Source organism: Hyperolius riggenbachi, chromosome 1 (genome assembly GCF_040937935.1).
Source record: "Hyperolius riggenbachi isolate aHypRig1 chromosome 1, aHypRig1.pri, whole genome shotgun sequence".
NCBI classification, from domain to species: Eukaryota; Metazoa; Chordata; class Amphibia; order Anura; family Hyperoliidae; genus Hyperolius; species Hyperolius riggenbachi.
This window is the reverse complement of record NC_090646.1, coordinates 400,679,526-400,696,756: the sequence shown is the minus strand read 5'-3', so window position 1 is coordinate 400,696,756 and position 17,231 is coordinate 400,679,526. Positions and strand designations below refer to the sequence as shown.

Here is a 17,231-nt window from a genome sequence, read left to right as displayed (position 1 = left end):
AAAAAGTGAATTGCATATGGCCCACTGTATCTTAACTTTACTACTCAGCAGTAAAACAGAAGTATTTTCTAAATCAAGTATTTACATTTAGTTTAATGCTAATCCTACTAAATTAAACAAAGATGGAGAAGCATTACACATTTTAAAGGGAACCTGAAGTGAGAATTATATGGAGGCTGCCATATTTATTTCCTTTTAAGCAATACCAGTTGCCGGTCTGTCCTGCTGATTCTCTGCCTCTAATACGTTTAGCCATAGACCCTCAACAAGCGTGCAGCAGATCAGGTGTTTCTAACATTATTGTCAGACCTAACGAGATTAGCTGCATGCTTGTTTCTGGTGTGATTCAGATACTACTGCAGCCAAATTGATCAGGAGGACTGCCAGGAAACTGGTACTTATTTAAAAGCAAATAAATATGGCAGCTTTTATATACTTCTTACTTCAGGTTCCCTTAACGTTCCATAGGCATGTGTAAAAGTTAATATGACAAAGAGCATAGGGCGTAAATAAGAATATTGCAGTGGATTCATTAAACAGCAATAATTTAACAGTAAACTGCAAATTATTGTCACAGTTTAACTTTTCTATTTCTTTTTGAATGTACATATAGCTCCTTCATATATACCATGTGTGACTACAAACACATTCTTTTAAGCTGTATTCGGAATACACCTTACTTGGTTTTAGTGAGTGACTCATCATTGTCTTCAAGGTGTGCTTGTCTATATAAATATATCAGCTCTTAGAACATTATACTTCAAAGGACTGCGGCTGTCTTGTGGTTCTACAGTCTACACATACTGCACACATGCAAAGCAGGAAGACTACATATTGGGTTTTTACACCGCACTAATTTTCCTGTTTGGCTTTGCAGTGTTTGCTTGCAGATTATCAGACGTTTCCCATGCTGTCGTGACAGTTTATTAAACTACTATAATACTTGGATAATGAAAAGTGTATATTAGTTTTCCTACCAGGAGAAGCCTTTACAGAAGCTGAACAATAGCCTCTTGATGGAAATGCTTCTTCTGTCATCTAGTTCCCAGGATGGAATATCTGTGTGAATATTCACCAGCATTCTCAGCAGATTAGAAATAATGCATATTAAGAAATATGTAATCAAAGAAACCTTCCATTCATTTCAATGCAGTCATTCTCTGAGTAATGTATTTAAAGGATAATGCACAAGAATATTCAGAAACGGAATCAATCCTCACAGAAACAAAATCTACTTCATATCAGACCCATCTGGCTCCCAATCTGTTCTGTATCTAAATATTAGCTATTCTAGATCTTTGTGAACAATACTGGGAAGTGGGAATGAACTTCGAATCCCAGAATCCTCTACAGACCAAACAGAATGTTAGGCCCCATTTCCTGTTGTCATCATTTCACCCCACTCACCATCATATTTGTGGCATCTAAAGTAGACATTATATTTTCAGTTGACAAATTTTCACTCTGTGAAAGGGTGCGGGCTGACTTTACTTTAGGAATTTTTGATGAACAACCTTTGTTTGTTAATATAACTTTGCACAAACCCCACAAGTTAATTCACAATACAAATAAACATATTTACACATAAACACACCATACATACACAGTTCATACAGAAAGGACTTAGACTGACCCTGATGTATAAGGTGCCCAATGCCATACATCTAGGGATGTATGAGCAGATCGAACAGGATCTCTCTCCGATGGAATCTGATCAAAGAGAGATCTGTTGGCTGCCCATACACCGCAGGCAAATCCCCAATAGATTTCAGCGTGAAACACTGCCTTTTTCGCCTGCCTGGGAGCCCTCCCCCAAATGTAAATGCCCTCCTTGTGCGGTGTAAAATCTCACCTGTCCCACTGTCATGACTCCCAGACTCCTCTGCCATCACCCCAAGTCTGCCATCACACTGAGTGCCACTACGTGGTGGCGCTTCTATCACGTGGCACATGTGTGCTGACACACACACACGGTGGGGGAGGCTAGGAGTTGCACAATCCACAAACGTGAGATTTTACACTGTACAGGCACTGGGGGGAGGACATTTATACTTGTCCACTCCATAAACCAACGACTCGTTTCGGGGCCCCGTGGGGTCCCCTTTGTCAAGGTAAAACAATACAGAATGGTAACAATGTGCAAACCATTCTGTATTGTTTTATCTTGACAAAGGGGACGCCACGGGGCCCCAAAACGAGTCGTTGGTTTATGGAGTGGACGTGTGTCACAATTGGTTGAATAAACCTTGATCTTGGATCGATTGAGTGTGCGGACCTTCTCGATTTTTTGTTTGCAGTTCACTAAGGTCCAGCACCTCCATGGTGGTGTGCGATTCTCATCTTTGATTTTTCTTCAACATTTATACTTCGGTGGCCAGACAAGCGGCATTCGTCAGCCGTCGAAATATTGAATGCTGTTACCACCCGGCACCCGATCAACCACGAAAGACCAACATTTACCAGCATGCTTGAGCGAGGCATTCGACTGATTTCACCTTGAAATCGGTCAAATCCTCGATCAAGTGTGCTTGTGGTGGCACCAGTTTTCATCTGATTCAAGAAAATTATTGAATCGGATGGTCGATAGGGTTGCAAAATCACTAGATGTATTGCCAGCTTTAGGCTAGGTGCACACTTAGCAGAAACGCTAGCGTTTCGGAAACCGCTGCGTTTTTGCCTCTAATGGAAGTCTGTGGGCTGCAGGAAAAAGCACATATCAAAAAGGCATATGCATTTTCTATGCGTGCGTTTTCAAAAACGCTGGCTTTGTTTCATGGTGTGCAAAAACGCATAAAAAACCCGCACACAATGAAAGTCAATGGAAACACAATGGTATGCGTTTTTCTATGCATTTTTGTTTAAAAAAAAAATATTTTGTGATGTATTTCCGCTTCCTGTTGTCTTACTATTAACTTGCATACAACACAATTGTAAAACACATGAAAAACGCATACAAAACGCAAAAAAACATGGAAAAGTTATTCATCATTGTCAGAGGAGGACTGCTTGGCTCCTGCAGAGGGAGGGCTATAACAATGCAGATATTCATAGGCATAGTGGCTGTGTGTGGAGATAGTGTCTGGTTCTGTGCAACTGTTTTTAAGTAAGTGTATGGATCTTCAGTTAGTAAATGAACAATGCAGAATGAGTAAAGCAGTTGTTAGTCATCATCATCATGATCACAGGCAATGATTCAACTTGTGTCAGAACAGATATTGTCGTGAGCCAAATTAAATAGTAACATTGTATTGCGTAGGGCTAAACATCCTAGGGCCAAATAAAAGTTCTTCAGGCCATCCTGTATGTACGGTTTTGTGTATGTTAGCAATATATATGACCAGTTTGGTCACCTGATAGATTTGTAACGCTCTGATTTGTTGTAATCACTTCCTGCTTCAGCACAAGATTGTGACCAGTAATTCAGAGCCAAATACGTTCTTCACATGCTTTTCTATGAGTTTTGGTACATAACCCACAAGCAGCATTATGGGCCTTATTTAGTATTATGGTTTAAATCCGTGACCGCATAAAAACAGTGATTTTATAAACATAAATGGCCATGCACAGCCTGTGATTGCAGATAGGGTATTCACAACGCAGGATGTTAACCCTGCTGATGACTGCCGAGATTCCTGAGCTGACACCGCTGAGAGATCAAATTACAGTTGTAATTAGTCACAGATGAGGGAAAATTAGACAGGCTAAACTCTCTAAATACATACAGGGTGCATTTCTCTGGGTTTTCTTTCTGTTCTGTGCAAAAGTTCAGGTCCACTTTAAGAAAAAGGGACTCAATCTCCTCTCCAATGCTTAGGCGGAGATGACGGTAATAGCATTGGGAAAAGGGGAATGTGGAAGCCCCCTTTAATAAGGAGGCCTCCTGACATCCACTCTGCCAGATAAATAGGTTAAAGCGGACCCAAACCAAACATTTTTTTTAATTCAAAATATTTTGTTGCACCACTCTGACACATACAAAGATAAATAGACACTCCTTCAAGCCTATGAGCATTTCAGTGCATGCTTTTCACCCTTCTCTTTGCATAACTAGGGTTATACTGGAGGCATCCATTAGCAATTCCTCCTTTGCCGGACACCATCTACTCCACCAGTTTGCCGGATTTTGTCCCGGCAATATGAAAGGAAGGGAGGGGTTCCTCCAATAAATGTAAAATATTTTATATCTGTCATCATGCAACTGAAAAAAAGGCTGCTATTTATTATTATTATAGGTACTTTTCTGTTAGCCGGGCACATCCACTAGGTGGCGATATCCATGGTGGCCTGGAGGGGGAATAGTAATTATCGCCACCTAGTGGATACGCCCGGCTAACGGAAAAGTACCTTATTATAATTTAGAAAATAGATTTTATTCCTGAAATCTTGTATTTTTAATTTGGGTCCACTTTAACTCGTTGCCGACCAGCTAACACCAATGGGTGTGGCCGCGGCGGCAGCCCCTGGACCGCCTAACGCCAATTGGCATCAAGTCCTGGGGCTCTGTTTTGCAGGAGATCGCGCGCAGGCTGCGTGCGCAGTCTCCGAGCGGCTATTGCTGCTCGGGAGACTGTTAGACGGCTTGATCGGCGTCTATTTACACAGTACAGCGCTGTACTGGGGACAGCAGTGTGACACCCTGGGGGACAAGAGAGCGATCGGCTCTCATAGGCAGAAGCCTATGACAACCGATCGCAGGATTGGCTGGCTGCAGGGAGGGAGGGAGGGGAATATGAGGGGGGAAAAAAGGTACATTTTGTTAAAAAAAACGGACAAATAAATATTTATTAGAAAAAAAAAAACACCTGGGGGGCGATCAGACCCCCACCAACAGAGAGCTCTGTTGGTGGGGGGAAAAGGGGGGGGGGAGGAGATCAGTCGTGTGCTGTGTTGTGCGTTTTAGTTAAAATTTAGGGGTGTTTACCACTGTGGTCCTCAAGTGGTTAAAGGGATCGTTTATACCACTTATTAGTACACAGGTTTTTTTGCATTGGGGAATTTTGAAGATTGGGGAGGGAGAACTTGAAAAAATACTGGCCATCTGCTTTAACTTTTCTTATTATTACCAACCATAACAAAATATATGAAGGAGTGGCTAGGAAAACAGCACAGGATCTCGTAAGTATTTTATAGGCTGTCTGTTGTTCACTAAACCTGCACATTTATACTCTGATATAACAACTCTATAAAACAATTTGTTGTACTAACAAACAGCACTACAACATCAAGTAAGCAGCTGTATAATAATAAAGACTGAGTCTGTAAATATTTTAACAAGTAAAGCTCTTATCAAAACACAGCCCTATATTAAGCGTTCACATAAGAAATAGAATCCAGCCACTACGCCAAAGCTATGACATGAATAATGGTATTTTTAGCCTAACAAAGATAAAGTTTTGATTATCCTACACAAATAACATTGCCCATGTCAAATTACTTGAAGAACAAGTCTAATAATAAGATTAGAGCAAGACTCAAGCTGTGACAAATAAGGCCTTTGCAGTGAGACGTGTTAGTGCTGGCCATAAGTTTATGTATAAGGAAGTTGAAGTCTATGATACAAGTATAAGAATGTGAAATACTTTTCCTTCTCCATGATATATAAGCATGTTACCTGTTATCTTTTTTATGGATTTCTTTTTTCAGAAAATACCAACCTATATATACCAACATCATATGTGTCCTTTGTGAAAGCAAGCAGTATTTCAAAAATACTGCTGCAATGCTGTAGGTGCACATATAGCAAGTAATTTTAACTAAGTATCACACTGATAGGATTTCTGTACTGTATAGTAAACACTAAAGGTGGCCATACACTGGTCGATGTGCCATTAGATCGACCAGCTGACAGATCCCTATCTGATCGAATCTGATCAGATAGGGATCGTATGGCTGCCTTTACTGCAAACAGATTGTGAATCGATTTCAGCCTGAAACCGATCACAATCTGTTCAGCTGCTCCTGCCGCCTGTCCCCCCCCCGTATACATTACCTGAGGCTGGCTCCCGGGCATCTTCTCCGCACTGCACCGCACCGCTATTCTTGCTCCATCCCGGCGCTTCCTGTGTTACTCCGTGACCAGGAAGTTCAAATAGAGCGCCCTCTATTTCAACTTCCTGGTCACCGGAGTGACACAGGAAGTATAAGCGTACACTGGGACATGCGGAAATGCGGTGCAGCGAGGAGAAGAGGACCCCGGATCGGGCCCGAATCGTACGCCGCAAGCGACGCGCTCCTACCGCCGGGCGATCGAGGGTAATTTCCCGCACGGCGCGATCGACGGTCCGATCCGATTTCGGGAGGGAATCGGATCGGCGGGTGCGTTTAGCGCAAGCGATTGGCAGCAGATCCGATCCCAGGATCGGATCTGCTGTCGAAACGGCCGTGAATCGAGCCAGTGTATGGCCTGCTTAAGGCTGGTTTCACAGTGGGGCATTAACCACTTGAGGACCGTAGGCTTTACCCCCCTTAAAGAGAACCAGAGATGAAGCACCCTCATGTATTTTACCTTATAAATCAGTGGGAACATGACAGTAAACACCTAATCTGCTCTTTGTTACATTGTTCTCTGTTTAATTTGCCTGTTATCACCTCTAAGATAAGAATCCCGACTAAGCAGTCGGCTGGCTTTGCTACAGAAAGATTATAGCTGAGACTGTGTTCTTTTGTGTCTTTTCAAGTCCAAGCCTGCCCCCTGCTGGCTTTGCTCAGAAATCATTATAGCTGAGTCATTATAGCAAAGCCAGACTCAATGCACAGTCCGGGATTCTTATCTCAGCTAGATAACAGACACTTTTAGCAGTGAGGATGAAACAGAGGGCAGGGTAGGTGTTTTCTCTAATGTTCCCACTGATTTCTATGGTAAAATACATGAGGGTGCTTCGTCTCTGGTTCACTTTAAGGACCAGACCCTTTTTTCCATTCAGACCACTGCAGCTTTCACGGTTTATTGCTCGCTCATACAACCTACCACCTAAATGAATTTTGGCTCCTTTTTTTGTCACTAATAAAGCTTTTTTTTGTTGCTATTTGATTGCTGCTGCGATTTTTACTTTTTATTATATTCATCAAAAAAGACATGAATTTTGTCAAAAAAATGATTTTTTTTAACTTTCTGTGCTGACATTTTTTTAAATAAAGTAAAATTTCTGTATACATGCAGCACGAAAAATGTGGACAAACATGTTTTTGATAAAAAAAAAACCATTGAGCCTATATTTATTGGTTTGGGTAAAAGTTATAGCGTTTACAAACTATGGTACAAAAAGTGAATTTTCCCATTTTGAAGCATCTCTGATTTTTCTGACCACCTGACATGTTTCATGAGGGGCTAGAATTCCAGGATAGTATAAATACCCCCCAAATGACCCCATTTTGGAAAGAAGACATCCCAAATTATTCACTCAGAGGCATAGTGAGTTCATAGAAGATATTATTTTTTGTCACAAGTTAGCGGAAAATGACAGTTTGTGACAAGAAAAAAAAAAAAAAGTTTCTTGTGACAAAAAAAGAAATGAAATCTGCCACGGACTCACCATGCCCCTCTCTGAATACCTTGAAGTGTCTACTTTCCAAAATGAGGTCATTTGTGGGGTGTGTTTACTGTCCTCGCGTTTTGGGGGGTGCTAATTTGTAAGCACTACTGTAAAGCCTAAAGGTGCTCATTGGACTTTGGGCCCCTTAGCGCAGTTAGGCTGCAAAAAAGCGCCACACATGTGGTATTGCCGTACTCACGAGAAGTAGTATAATGTGTTTTGCGGTGTATTTTTACACATACCCATGCTGAGTGGGAGAAATATTTCTGTAAATGGACAATTGTGTGTAAAAAAAAAATCAAATTTTTTTCACAAAGTGTCATTTTTCACTAACTTGTGACAAAAAATAAAATCATCTATGAACTCACCATACTCCTAACGGAATACCTTTGGGTGTCTTCTTTCTAGAATGGGGTCATTTGTGGGGTTCCTATACTGCCCTGGCATTTTAGGGCCCCTAAACCGTGAGGAGTAGTCTTGAAACCAAATGTCGCAAAATGACCTGTGAAATCCTAAAGGTACTCATTGGACTTTGGGCCCCTTAGCGTACTTAGGGTGTAAAAAAGTGCCACACATGTGGTACCGCCGTACTCAGGAGAAGTAGTATAATGTGTTTTGTGGTGTATTTTTACACATACCCATGCTGGGTGGGAGAAATATCTCTGTAAATGACAATTGTTTGATTTTTTTTTTACACACAATTGTCCATTTACAGAGAGATTTCTCCCACCCAGCATGGGTATGTGTAAAAATACACCCCAAAACACATACCACATTTGTGACACTTTTTTGCAGCCTAGGTGCGCTAAGGGGCCCAACGTCCTATTCACCAGGGCTGTGGAGTCGGTACAAAAATCTTCCGACTCCGACTCCTCAGTTTCTGAAACCACGACTCCGACTCCAACTCTGACTCCGAGTACCCAAAATTGCTCAGACTCCGACTCCTCGACTCCGACTCCTTAGTCTAATACTTAACAGGTCTGTGGATTTTGTACAAAAATCATGCGACTCCGACTCCTCAGTTTCTGAAACCACGACTCCAACTCCGACTCCGGGTGCCCAAAATTGCCCCGACTCCGACTCCACAGCCCTGCTATTCACAGGTCAATTTGAGGCATTTGTTTTCTAGACTACTCCTCACGGTTTAGGGCCCCTAAAATGCCAGGGCAGTATAGGAACTTCACAAGTGACCTCATTTTAGAAAGAAGGCACCCCAAGGTATTCCGTTAGGTGTATGGCGAGTTCATAGATGTTCATAGATGATTTGTATGCGAATCGCATCGAGGTATGCGGTATGCAAATTCTGCGGGGTCTACCGTGCAGATTATTTCTGCACAGAAAAACGCTCAGAAATCCTGACAAGTGGAAACAGGCCCATCCACTTGTATTGTCTATGCGAATCTGCATGCAGGAAACGCATGCAGATTCGCTCTAGTGGAAAAGGGCCCTTAAATTAACAGTATGTGAGTCATATCGAAATTAAAAATATATACCGTATATAACAACCTTGTAATTTTGAAATGTAAACTTTAAATGACAACTGTTACAAGAGGGCTATGGAGATAGCCATATTTATTTCCTTTTAAAGGGATCCTTAAAGGGAACCAGAGAGGATTCAATATACATACCTGGGGCTTCCTCCAGCCCCATACGCACGGATCGCTCCCACGCCGCCGTCCTCCGCTGCCTGGATCCGCCGCCACCGGGTCCCGTCATTGCCGCGAGTCGGCAAGTCGGCCGGCGGACGCGGCCAATTCTCCGCATTACAGGGTGCTCTCTCTCCATACAGATACGCATGTGGCTGCTTACTGCGCTGCCGCATGCGTACATGTATGGAGGGAGCCCCTGTGATGCGGACAATTGGCCGCGTCCGCCGGTAGTGACGGGCCCGGTACCGGCGGATCCAGGAAGCTGAGGACGGCGGCGTGGGAGCGATTCAGGCTTATGGAGCTGGAAGAAGCCCCAGGTATGTATAAAATCATTTTCTTTTTTCAACCCCCCGTTCCTCTCTGGTTCCCTTTAACTGGGAAGGATAAGGATTTTTCCTTTTAAAATAATACCAGTTGCCTGACTCTCCTGCTGATCCTGTGTCTCTAATTCTTTCAGCCGCAGCCCCTGAACAAGCATGCTCTGACTGAAGTCAGACTGGATTAGCTGCATGCTTGTTTCAGGTGTGTGATTCAGCCACTATTGCAGCCAAAGAGGTTAGCAGGACTGTCAGGCAACTGGTATTGTCTAAAAGGAAACATCCATATCCCTCTCAGTTGGTATGGTATTGTTTAAGAGCTCTTTCACACTAAGATGTTGCGTTTCATGCGACGTTAAGGTCGCATAACATGCCCCTAACGTAACGCATGTTAGCTTTGAATTTGGACGTTACATTGATCTGCGTTATGCGTCTCTTGATGCGTACTTGATGCGTACTTTTTGACGCATACTGATCGAATGAAAACGGCGCATGCGGCACATTTAAAAAAACAAAAAACAAACATTACTGAGCATGTGCAAACATTCTAACTCAGGGAAATACGAGTATAACGCACAGCATGCTGCACTTTCATTTACCGTGCTGCGTTATACTCCAACGCAACGTGGGCACTGTGAACAGCCCATTGATTTATCATTGCTGTGAGTTGGGCTGCATTACAGGCTGCTGTAACGTGGGACTTTAACGTCCCACTGTGAAAGCAGCCTTTAGAGTAGGAACACACTAGGCAGAATCGAATATGCGTTTTCCACTATGTGCCTTGAAAAACTAATATGCAATTCTGTCTAGTGTGTTACTTCCTACCCTAAAAGGTAACATCCATATCCCTCTCAGTTTCGGTTCCCTTTAAGCAATACCAGTTGCCTGGCTCTCCTGCTGATCCTATGCCTCTAATACTTTTAGCCACAGCCCCTGAACATGCATGCAGCAGATCAGGTGTTTCTGACATTATTATCAGATCTGACTTGATTAGCTACATGCTTGTTTCTGATGTTATTCAGACACTACAGGAGCCAAATAGATGAGCAGGGCTGAGCATTGCATCATCTGGCAATCTATCGGGTTGGATTGGGCTGTTTATTGCACTCTAAAGGTACCCATACATTCATCCACTCATTTGCTTGGAATCGATTCCTGTACAATGTCATATTGATCATATTTTAATCGATTTTGACCAAAAATCAATAGAAAGTATCGATTGGACAGTATGGGAAATCTTGATTACTCGGGGAGCAGAAGAATCGGAAGTCGATCAACAGGTTGTAGTGTTGCACTGCATCTAACAATTGTTCGATTTTCAATAGATTCCATGTTACAATCTATTAAAAATTGATATGTTGTGTGTGTCGGAATCAATTTAGTTCCGAATCTATTCCTATCATAGAGCAATTGATCCTTTTGCCACATCAGGTGGCAATCTATAATTGCGTAAATTGCATTCCTTAGCCCACAGATTTCTGTTAGTTCAAATAAAGAGCAAAGTATACTGTAGATTCAGTTCTTTAACATTTTATAAAGTCAAAAACATTATAGAGTCACTCCATGGGCAACTGGGACTAATTCAAGGTGGATGTGGATTTTCTAAATGCTGACTCTTTTATCTTGAGCCAAGATGAATGACTAAACCCACACAACAAGGACAAGTCCTATGCTTTGGAAAGAGACGATATGAGTTTAAAGAAGGCACAATTACGATGTTATAAATTACTTATGAATATTTAGCAAGGCAGCTCTAGAATCACTTTGGGAAATAATTGTAAATGCACTTTGAATGCATAACATTAGCGTACTGTAACTACAATATTGTTAATCTCAACATCTCCGAATGGTGAGAGATCTGTAGGGTTTTGTTAAGAGATTAAAGTATGCTAAAAACAAGTGCTGTGATTCCCAGTGGCTGCTACTACTTTAATAATGTTTGCCGACACTTCAGCCATTTCATATCTAGCCTTAATGACTACATGCAGGTTTTCATTACCCTTAAGATAAAATAATTGAAAAATAATTTTCTTTAAGATTAGTTTCATAATCACTGATTACCTGATCTCCAGCTGCACTTACAAGTTAGCGGAACAGCATGTTAAAATAGAAATGTACTCTTTGATTTACTTAAGCGAGATAGTCACAGATGTGCTACAGAGTACACAGTGCGGGCAATAGGGAAATGGCCTGTATTATGTACTGTGTATTCTCCAGTTTCCCATAATGCTTCTTATTACTGCACATATGAAATGTACATATTTAAAAGCATAAAAACAAATTCACAGTTCCATAGTACTATATATTCACTTATTGCAAGCCACGATTGTTCAGTGGAAATTTCTAGGACCACTATTGTAAAAATTATAAAACGTGTTCACACATACTGTATATGTAAGATAAACAGTACATTGGTCCAAGACTAGGCATGGCCCTGGTTAGGAGAACTCATGAAGAAGCATGTGATCGGTTTGATCAGCTGATAGATTTGTAAGGTTCTGATTTGCTGGTACTGATCATGTGTTAAACCAGGAAGTCATCACAGGAAATCAGAACCTTACAAATCTATCAGCTGATCAAACTGATCACCTGCTTCTCCATGAGTTCTCCTAAGCAGGGCCATGCCTATCCAAGACTACACTTTAAATTACCTTTTAACTGTGTAGCTGTCACTTACAGTAGGTAGTAAAAATCTTACAGTTCTGACAAATGTTGGACTAATCCAACTCCTTATGCGGGATTCTCAGCCATTCCTTTATAATTTGAAAAAGTATGTCCTAGATGGCAGTGGCCAGGGCCGGTTTAAGAGGCATAGGGGCCCTGGGGGAAAGGTATCCTGGGGGCCCCCTACCCCACCAACAAAGTAAGCCCCTGGTGCCCCTGAACCGTCTACCACCCCCTTCTCCCAGGTCGTCTCCCCCGGACTGCTCCTGGGACTCCTGCACAATGTGTGGCTGGCTGCATTGTCATAATTCACCTATCCTGACGTGCTGCTCTGTCCATGCATGCTGCCTGCCTCTTCTCTATGCTTTGGATGTTATGCGTAAATAACCTGCGCCCTGTCATGGAGAAAAGGCAGGCAGCGTGCATGGACAGAGCAGCACGCCAGGACAGGTGAATTATGACAATGCAGCCAGCCACACATTGTGCATGGGCCCCATGAGTAGTCGTGGGGTCCAGAGGTGGCCATTGAAGGCCACTATAATTAGAAGTGGGCAATGGAAGGGGCATCTGAGGGCACACTATAACATGAGCTTTGGAGAACAAGAAAACAGGAAGAAAGAGTGAGTGAGTGTGTAGGTTCACAATCCACCCTGATGCTCTTTGCCCTGTAGCTATGCCACCAATGCCCCCCACACACGCACACTTCCTGTTGCCTTGTTCACCAATGCCCCCCACACACGCACACTTCTTGTTGCTTTGTTCACCAATGCTAGCTGTGCTCCCCCATTGCCACACCCCCCCACAGAGCAGAGGCTGAGTACAGTTAAAACATAAAAGATCACTCACTGCATCAGACACCGACAGGAGCAGCCACTCCAGTGTTCACCCCCAGCGTCTGTACAGCTCTTCTTCTCTCCTCACAGGCATGTGAGCACTGACATGACGTCACATGCCTGCGTCACGTCAGCACGCTGCGGCTGGTCAGGAGACAGTAAGGGGGACCATGGAAACTGTGATGCTCCAACGGCGTCTGGCAGAATCAGGTAAAGTATGTCCCTGTCTGGCTGCGTCTCTCCCCTACCTGCGTCCAATTAAAGGATGCATGCATTTTCAGACCATGCGCAGCACTGACCCATTCACTGTAGTGAATGGGATCAGCAGTGCAGCGCATAGCTGGCGTAACTATAGGGCCTGCAGCCCCTGCCCCCATGGGGCACGCTTGGGGACGTTGTGGGGGGCTGGAGGGGTCGCAGCATGAGGGGAAAGCCATGCTGCACCTCGGGGAGAGGGGACGGTCCCCCCCCCCTTCCTTACCCCAGGCTCTCCCCTCCAGCGTTGAATAGTGTGTGTGCAGCAGCAGATACATATCTTCCGTGCGCTCCAGCGTGGTCGTTCCTCTCTCTAGCCTCTGACGCGACTTCCTATTTATACAGGAAGTCACGTCAGACACTAGAGGGAGAAACATCCACGCTGGAGCACACATGGAAGGTATGTATCTGCCGCTGCACACACAAACTATCAACGCTGGAGGGGAGCGCACAGGGGAGAGCCTGAGGGGGGGGACCGTCCCCCCTCCCTGCTGAAGTGCAGCATGTCTTTCCCCTCATGCTGCGACCCCTCCAGTCCCCCAAAACGGCCCCAAGCGGGCCCAGTATTTCTGCAGGGCTCAGTATTTCTGCAGGGGGGCCCGGTGGGACCTTGTTACGCCCCTGGGTGTGATCGTATGCATTGCGTTCAGATCGCACAGCCATTTTACGCTATATGATGTGAATGAGCCCCAAGTGTTTCCTCTCAAAGTAAAGCATATTTCATTTTGTTGCGTTTATCAGAACTTTGTTTTATAGTTAACTGATATGCAATATAATTGCATTTAAAAAGGACTTTTTGCTATTGCTAAGTAGAAGATGTGTTTATAGTTGGAAACTGAATGCCACTGGGATTTTTCTGTTCTACATAAATACTCTTGTCTGTACACTAATAACATCCTCTTTGTTACAACAGATCTATCTCCGAGCAACGGATGTTAAACTAATGAGGCAGCTGCTCATTATCAATGAAAGCATAGAGTCTATCAAATGGATGATGGAGGAGAAAGATGTTATCACTAGCCAGGGAAGCAGCCTGAGCGGGAGCCTTTGCAGTCTCTTAGAAAGCCGGGACACTTCATTGCATGGAAGTTACACCAGTCTGCATGGCTACAGCGATGGAATGGATGATATCTCTATAGGAAGCTACTTGGATACCCTAGCTGATATTGTTCCAGGACACTGCACACCAGATTTTGATCGGTACAGTGATACACAGGAGAATCATGAAGACTATCAACCACGGCGTAATGACTCCAGTGAACAGCTAGATGAATATTACTGCATCAGATAGAGCAACACAATCCATATTGGATGTCGGAGGGTCAGTTTATAAGACAATTCCCTAGCAGTGGTGTAAACTTATTATTATTTTCTCAGCTTTCTGTTGTTTCTCTCTGCACTGGTACAACCTTAAAGCAGACCTCCGGTGTAAAAATAAAACCCACACTATCAGCACAGGCAGCAGATGTTATAACGGAGTTGCAGGAAAAAATGTATAAAAACTGACCTCTTGTTTCACAAAAGACAGGATTAGTTAGTTAGCCACGACCCCTTTCTGAAAAACTGCCATGGCATTTTTCTTCCTTTACAAAGACTGCTAAGATGTGTGATGTGTGTTTACGTACTTGTCAGGTAAATAACTTGTTGTGTGGTTGGTCATTTTGTGTGGTTGGTTGTGCATTTAATTGGACGTATATATGAGCCTTAAGTCAGTATGCTGAAGAGCATCAGCAAAAAATAAAATGTTTGCTTTAAAGTGGGCCTGAACTAAGCTAAAGGAGAAATAAGTGTCCACTGGGACTGGCCTTGTCAGTGGCATAGCTAAAGAGCTATGGCCCCAGTGCAAGTTTTATATTGTTCCCCCAAGCACTCTACACATAACAATTGATGCAGCGCACCAAAACCTGCCAAGAACATCCACATTGTCAGAGGTGCAAGAAGGGGATGAGGAACAGTTTAATGATCACTACTGCATCTATAGAAGTGATTATTACCAACACTGGACCAATAGAAAGCTAACTAGGACTCCTAATGGGCCCCTCTGGATCGCAACCTCTGCACCCCCTATTGCTAGCCGCCGGACCTTGTACAGAGTCCCACCCTCACATGTCCATTCTCACATTGATAGAATAAGCAGTACTGGCCGGGAAGCAGGGTCTGCCATAGACAACCAAAGTAGATGTGATAGAAGGGCGACTTTAACAAGGAACATTTTAGTGAAATGATTTTGGTTATGAAAACCAGCAGTCCTGGTGGCTGCCTCTTTTATTTTATTTTATTTTTTTTATGTAGGGCAGGTTCACTTTACCGCAAAACTCACATCACAGTTTGATGTAAGAATAACTTGCTAACTACTGTAGTTCCAAGGAGAGTCATATGATCAGCTGAGCATCCACTAGAAATATGGACGGGGGAAGTGGCAGGAACTCTACCACAGAGAACAGAAGATGACTGATTAGTCATTTCTGAAATTTCTATATATAGCTTAGCATGGGCTGTTGCTATTACAACAAAAAGTACATCTGTAGTAGGCATGCTGCATGTTGTGCACATCTTTATTTTGGTGAAGGACATGGAAGGTTTCCTATGGGAACCAGGAAATCTCATTGACGGTTTGCAACCTATTAGGGTGATGCAATGGGGACTAGGCATGCTATTTACACATCACTTATTTTACCTATATTCCCACCACTGCCATTTAGTGGAATTGTTTTGTAATGTTATTTTTACTAGCTTATTCTAATAAATTATGTGTACAAAGGTAAAAGAACGAATGTGCCTTCTTCATACCAGGGCTGTGGAGTCAGGATTGGAGTCGGAGTCGAGGAGTCGGAGTCGGGGCAATTTTGGGCACCCGGAGTTGGAGTCGGAGTCGGGGGTTCAGAAACTGAGGAGTCGGGAGTCGGAGTCGCATGATTTTTGTACAAAATCCACATCCCTGTTAAGTATTAGACTAAGGAGTCGGAGTCGAGGAGTCGGAGTCTAAGCAATTTTGCGTACCCGGAGTCGTGGTTTCAAAAACTAAGGAGTCGGAGTTGGAGTCGGAAGATTTTTGTACCAACTCCACAGCCCTGCTTCATACTATTTATTGCTAATAGTCCTAATTGTGACAATTTCATACTGTAATTATCTAAGCCTGTATGCTTTTTCTCCACAGGTTACTCCTAGCTGATAGTTTCAAATCTTGTCAATAAAGTACTTTTTCACCGACTTTTTGGTACATTTTCGGTTGTGTTTAAAAGTGTTGAAAGGTTATTATAAAAAGAGGAGATGAAAAATTATCTCCCAGGAGAAAGTCTGTTGAACAAAGACCTGAGACTTTGGTCCATATGCAATTAACTTTTTCTCCTGAGTTTTCTCCCAGGAAGTAATTTTTCTTCTTTGATTTAGAATAACTTTTCAGCACTTTGCAATGGAAAAAGTACCAAAAAGTAGGTGGAAAAGTACTATCATTATTATTCTGAGTATTTTCTTACTTGCTGGTGGTTTGAAAGGCATTTTATTAACCAGTTTAAAAATATCACCTAGGAGAAAACTTAGGAGGAAAAGTGAATTGCGTATGGGCCTTTCTCTTTAATTTAAGGAAGTGGGGATGTTAGATATATTTGTCAGTAAATTAGCCACTTGTGATTGATTTTCAATTCAAATTTGTACAAGCTATACAAAATAAACATGAATATGTCACGGGAATGCATTGTAAAATGTTTAGTTTTGTGATTGCATGTTACATTCTCTACTGAATATATATTGCATATAGTTTTTAACCATATTCTCAACAGTTTGACATTTTCATTCGTGTTAAAAATTAAAATAACCTATATTCAAAATTATTTTTTGTCATGTATGACAGCAGACAGCTATTAGGAACTTGCAAACTGAGATCTTCAAGCCTCTTTACCCATAACTCTCTCCTTTCTCCTTTTTTACTTCTGTGCAGCTCATATTCTATGTAAAGTGTATGAAATATAGGGCCTCATTCAC

At 42.7% G+C, this 17,231-nt stretch overlaps 1 protein-coding gene across 1 annotated transcript in view; it reads left to right on the top strand.

The window, feature by feature from the left end:
* Nucleotides 1–16,940, top strand: part of LURAP1L (leucine rich adaptor protein 1 like) — a 32,808-nt gene extending 15,868 nt beyond the window's left edge. Inside the window, exon 2 of the mRNA XM_068234990.1 lies at nucleotides 14,164–16,940. Coding sequence (XP_068091091.1) covers nucleotides 14,164–14,541 — 378 coding nt within the window. The 3' untranslated portion in view covers nucleotides 14,542–16,940. The remainder of the gene's footprint in view (nucleotides 1–14,163) is intronic.
* Nucleotides 16,941–17,231: the final 291 nt, after the last annotated feature.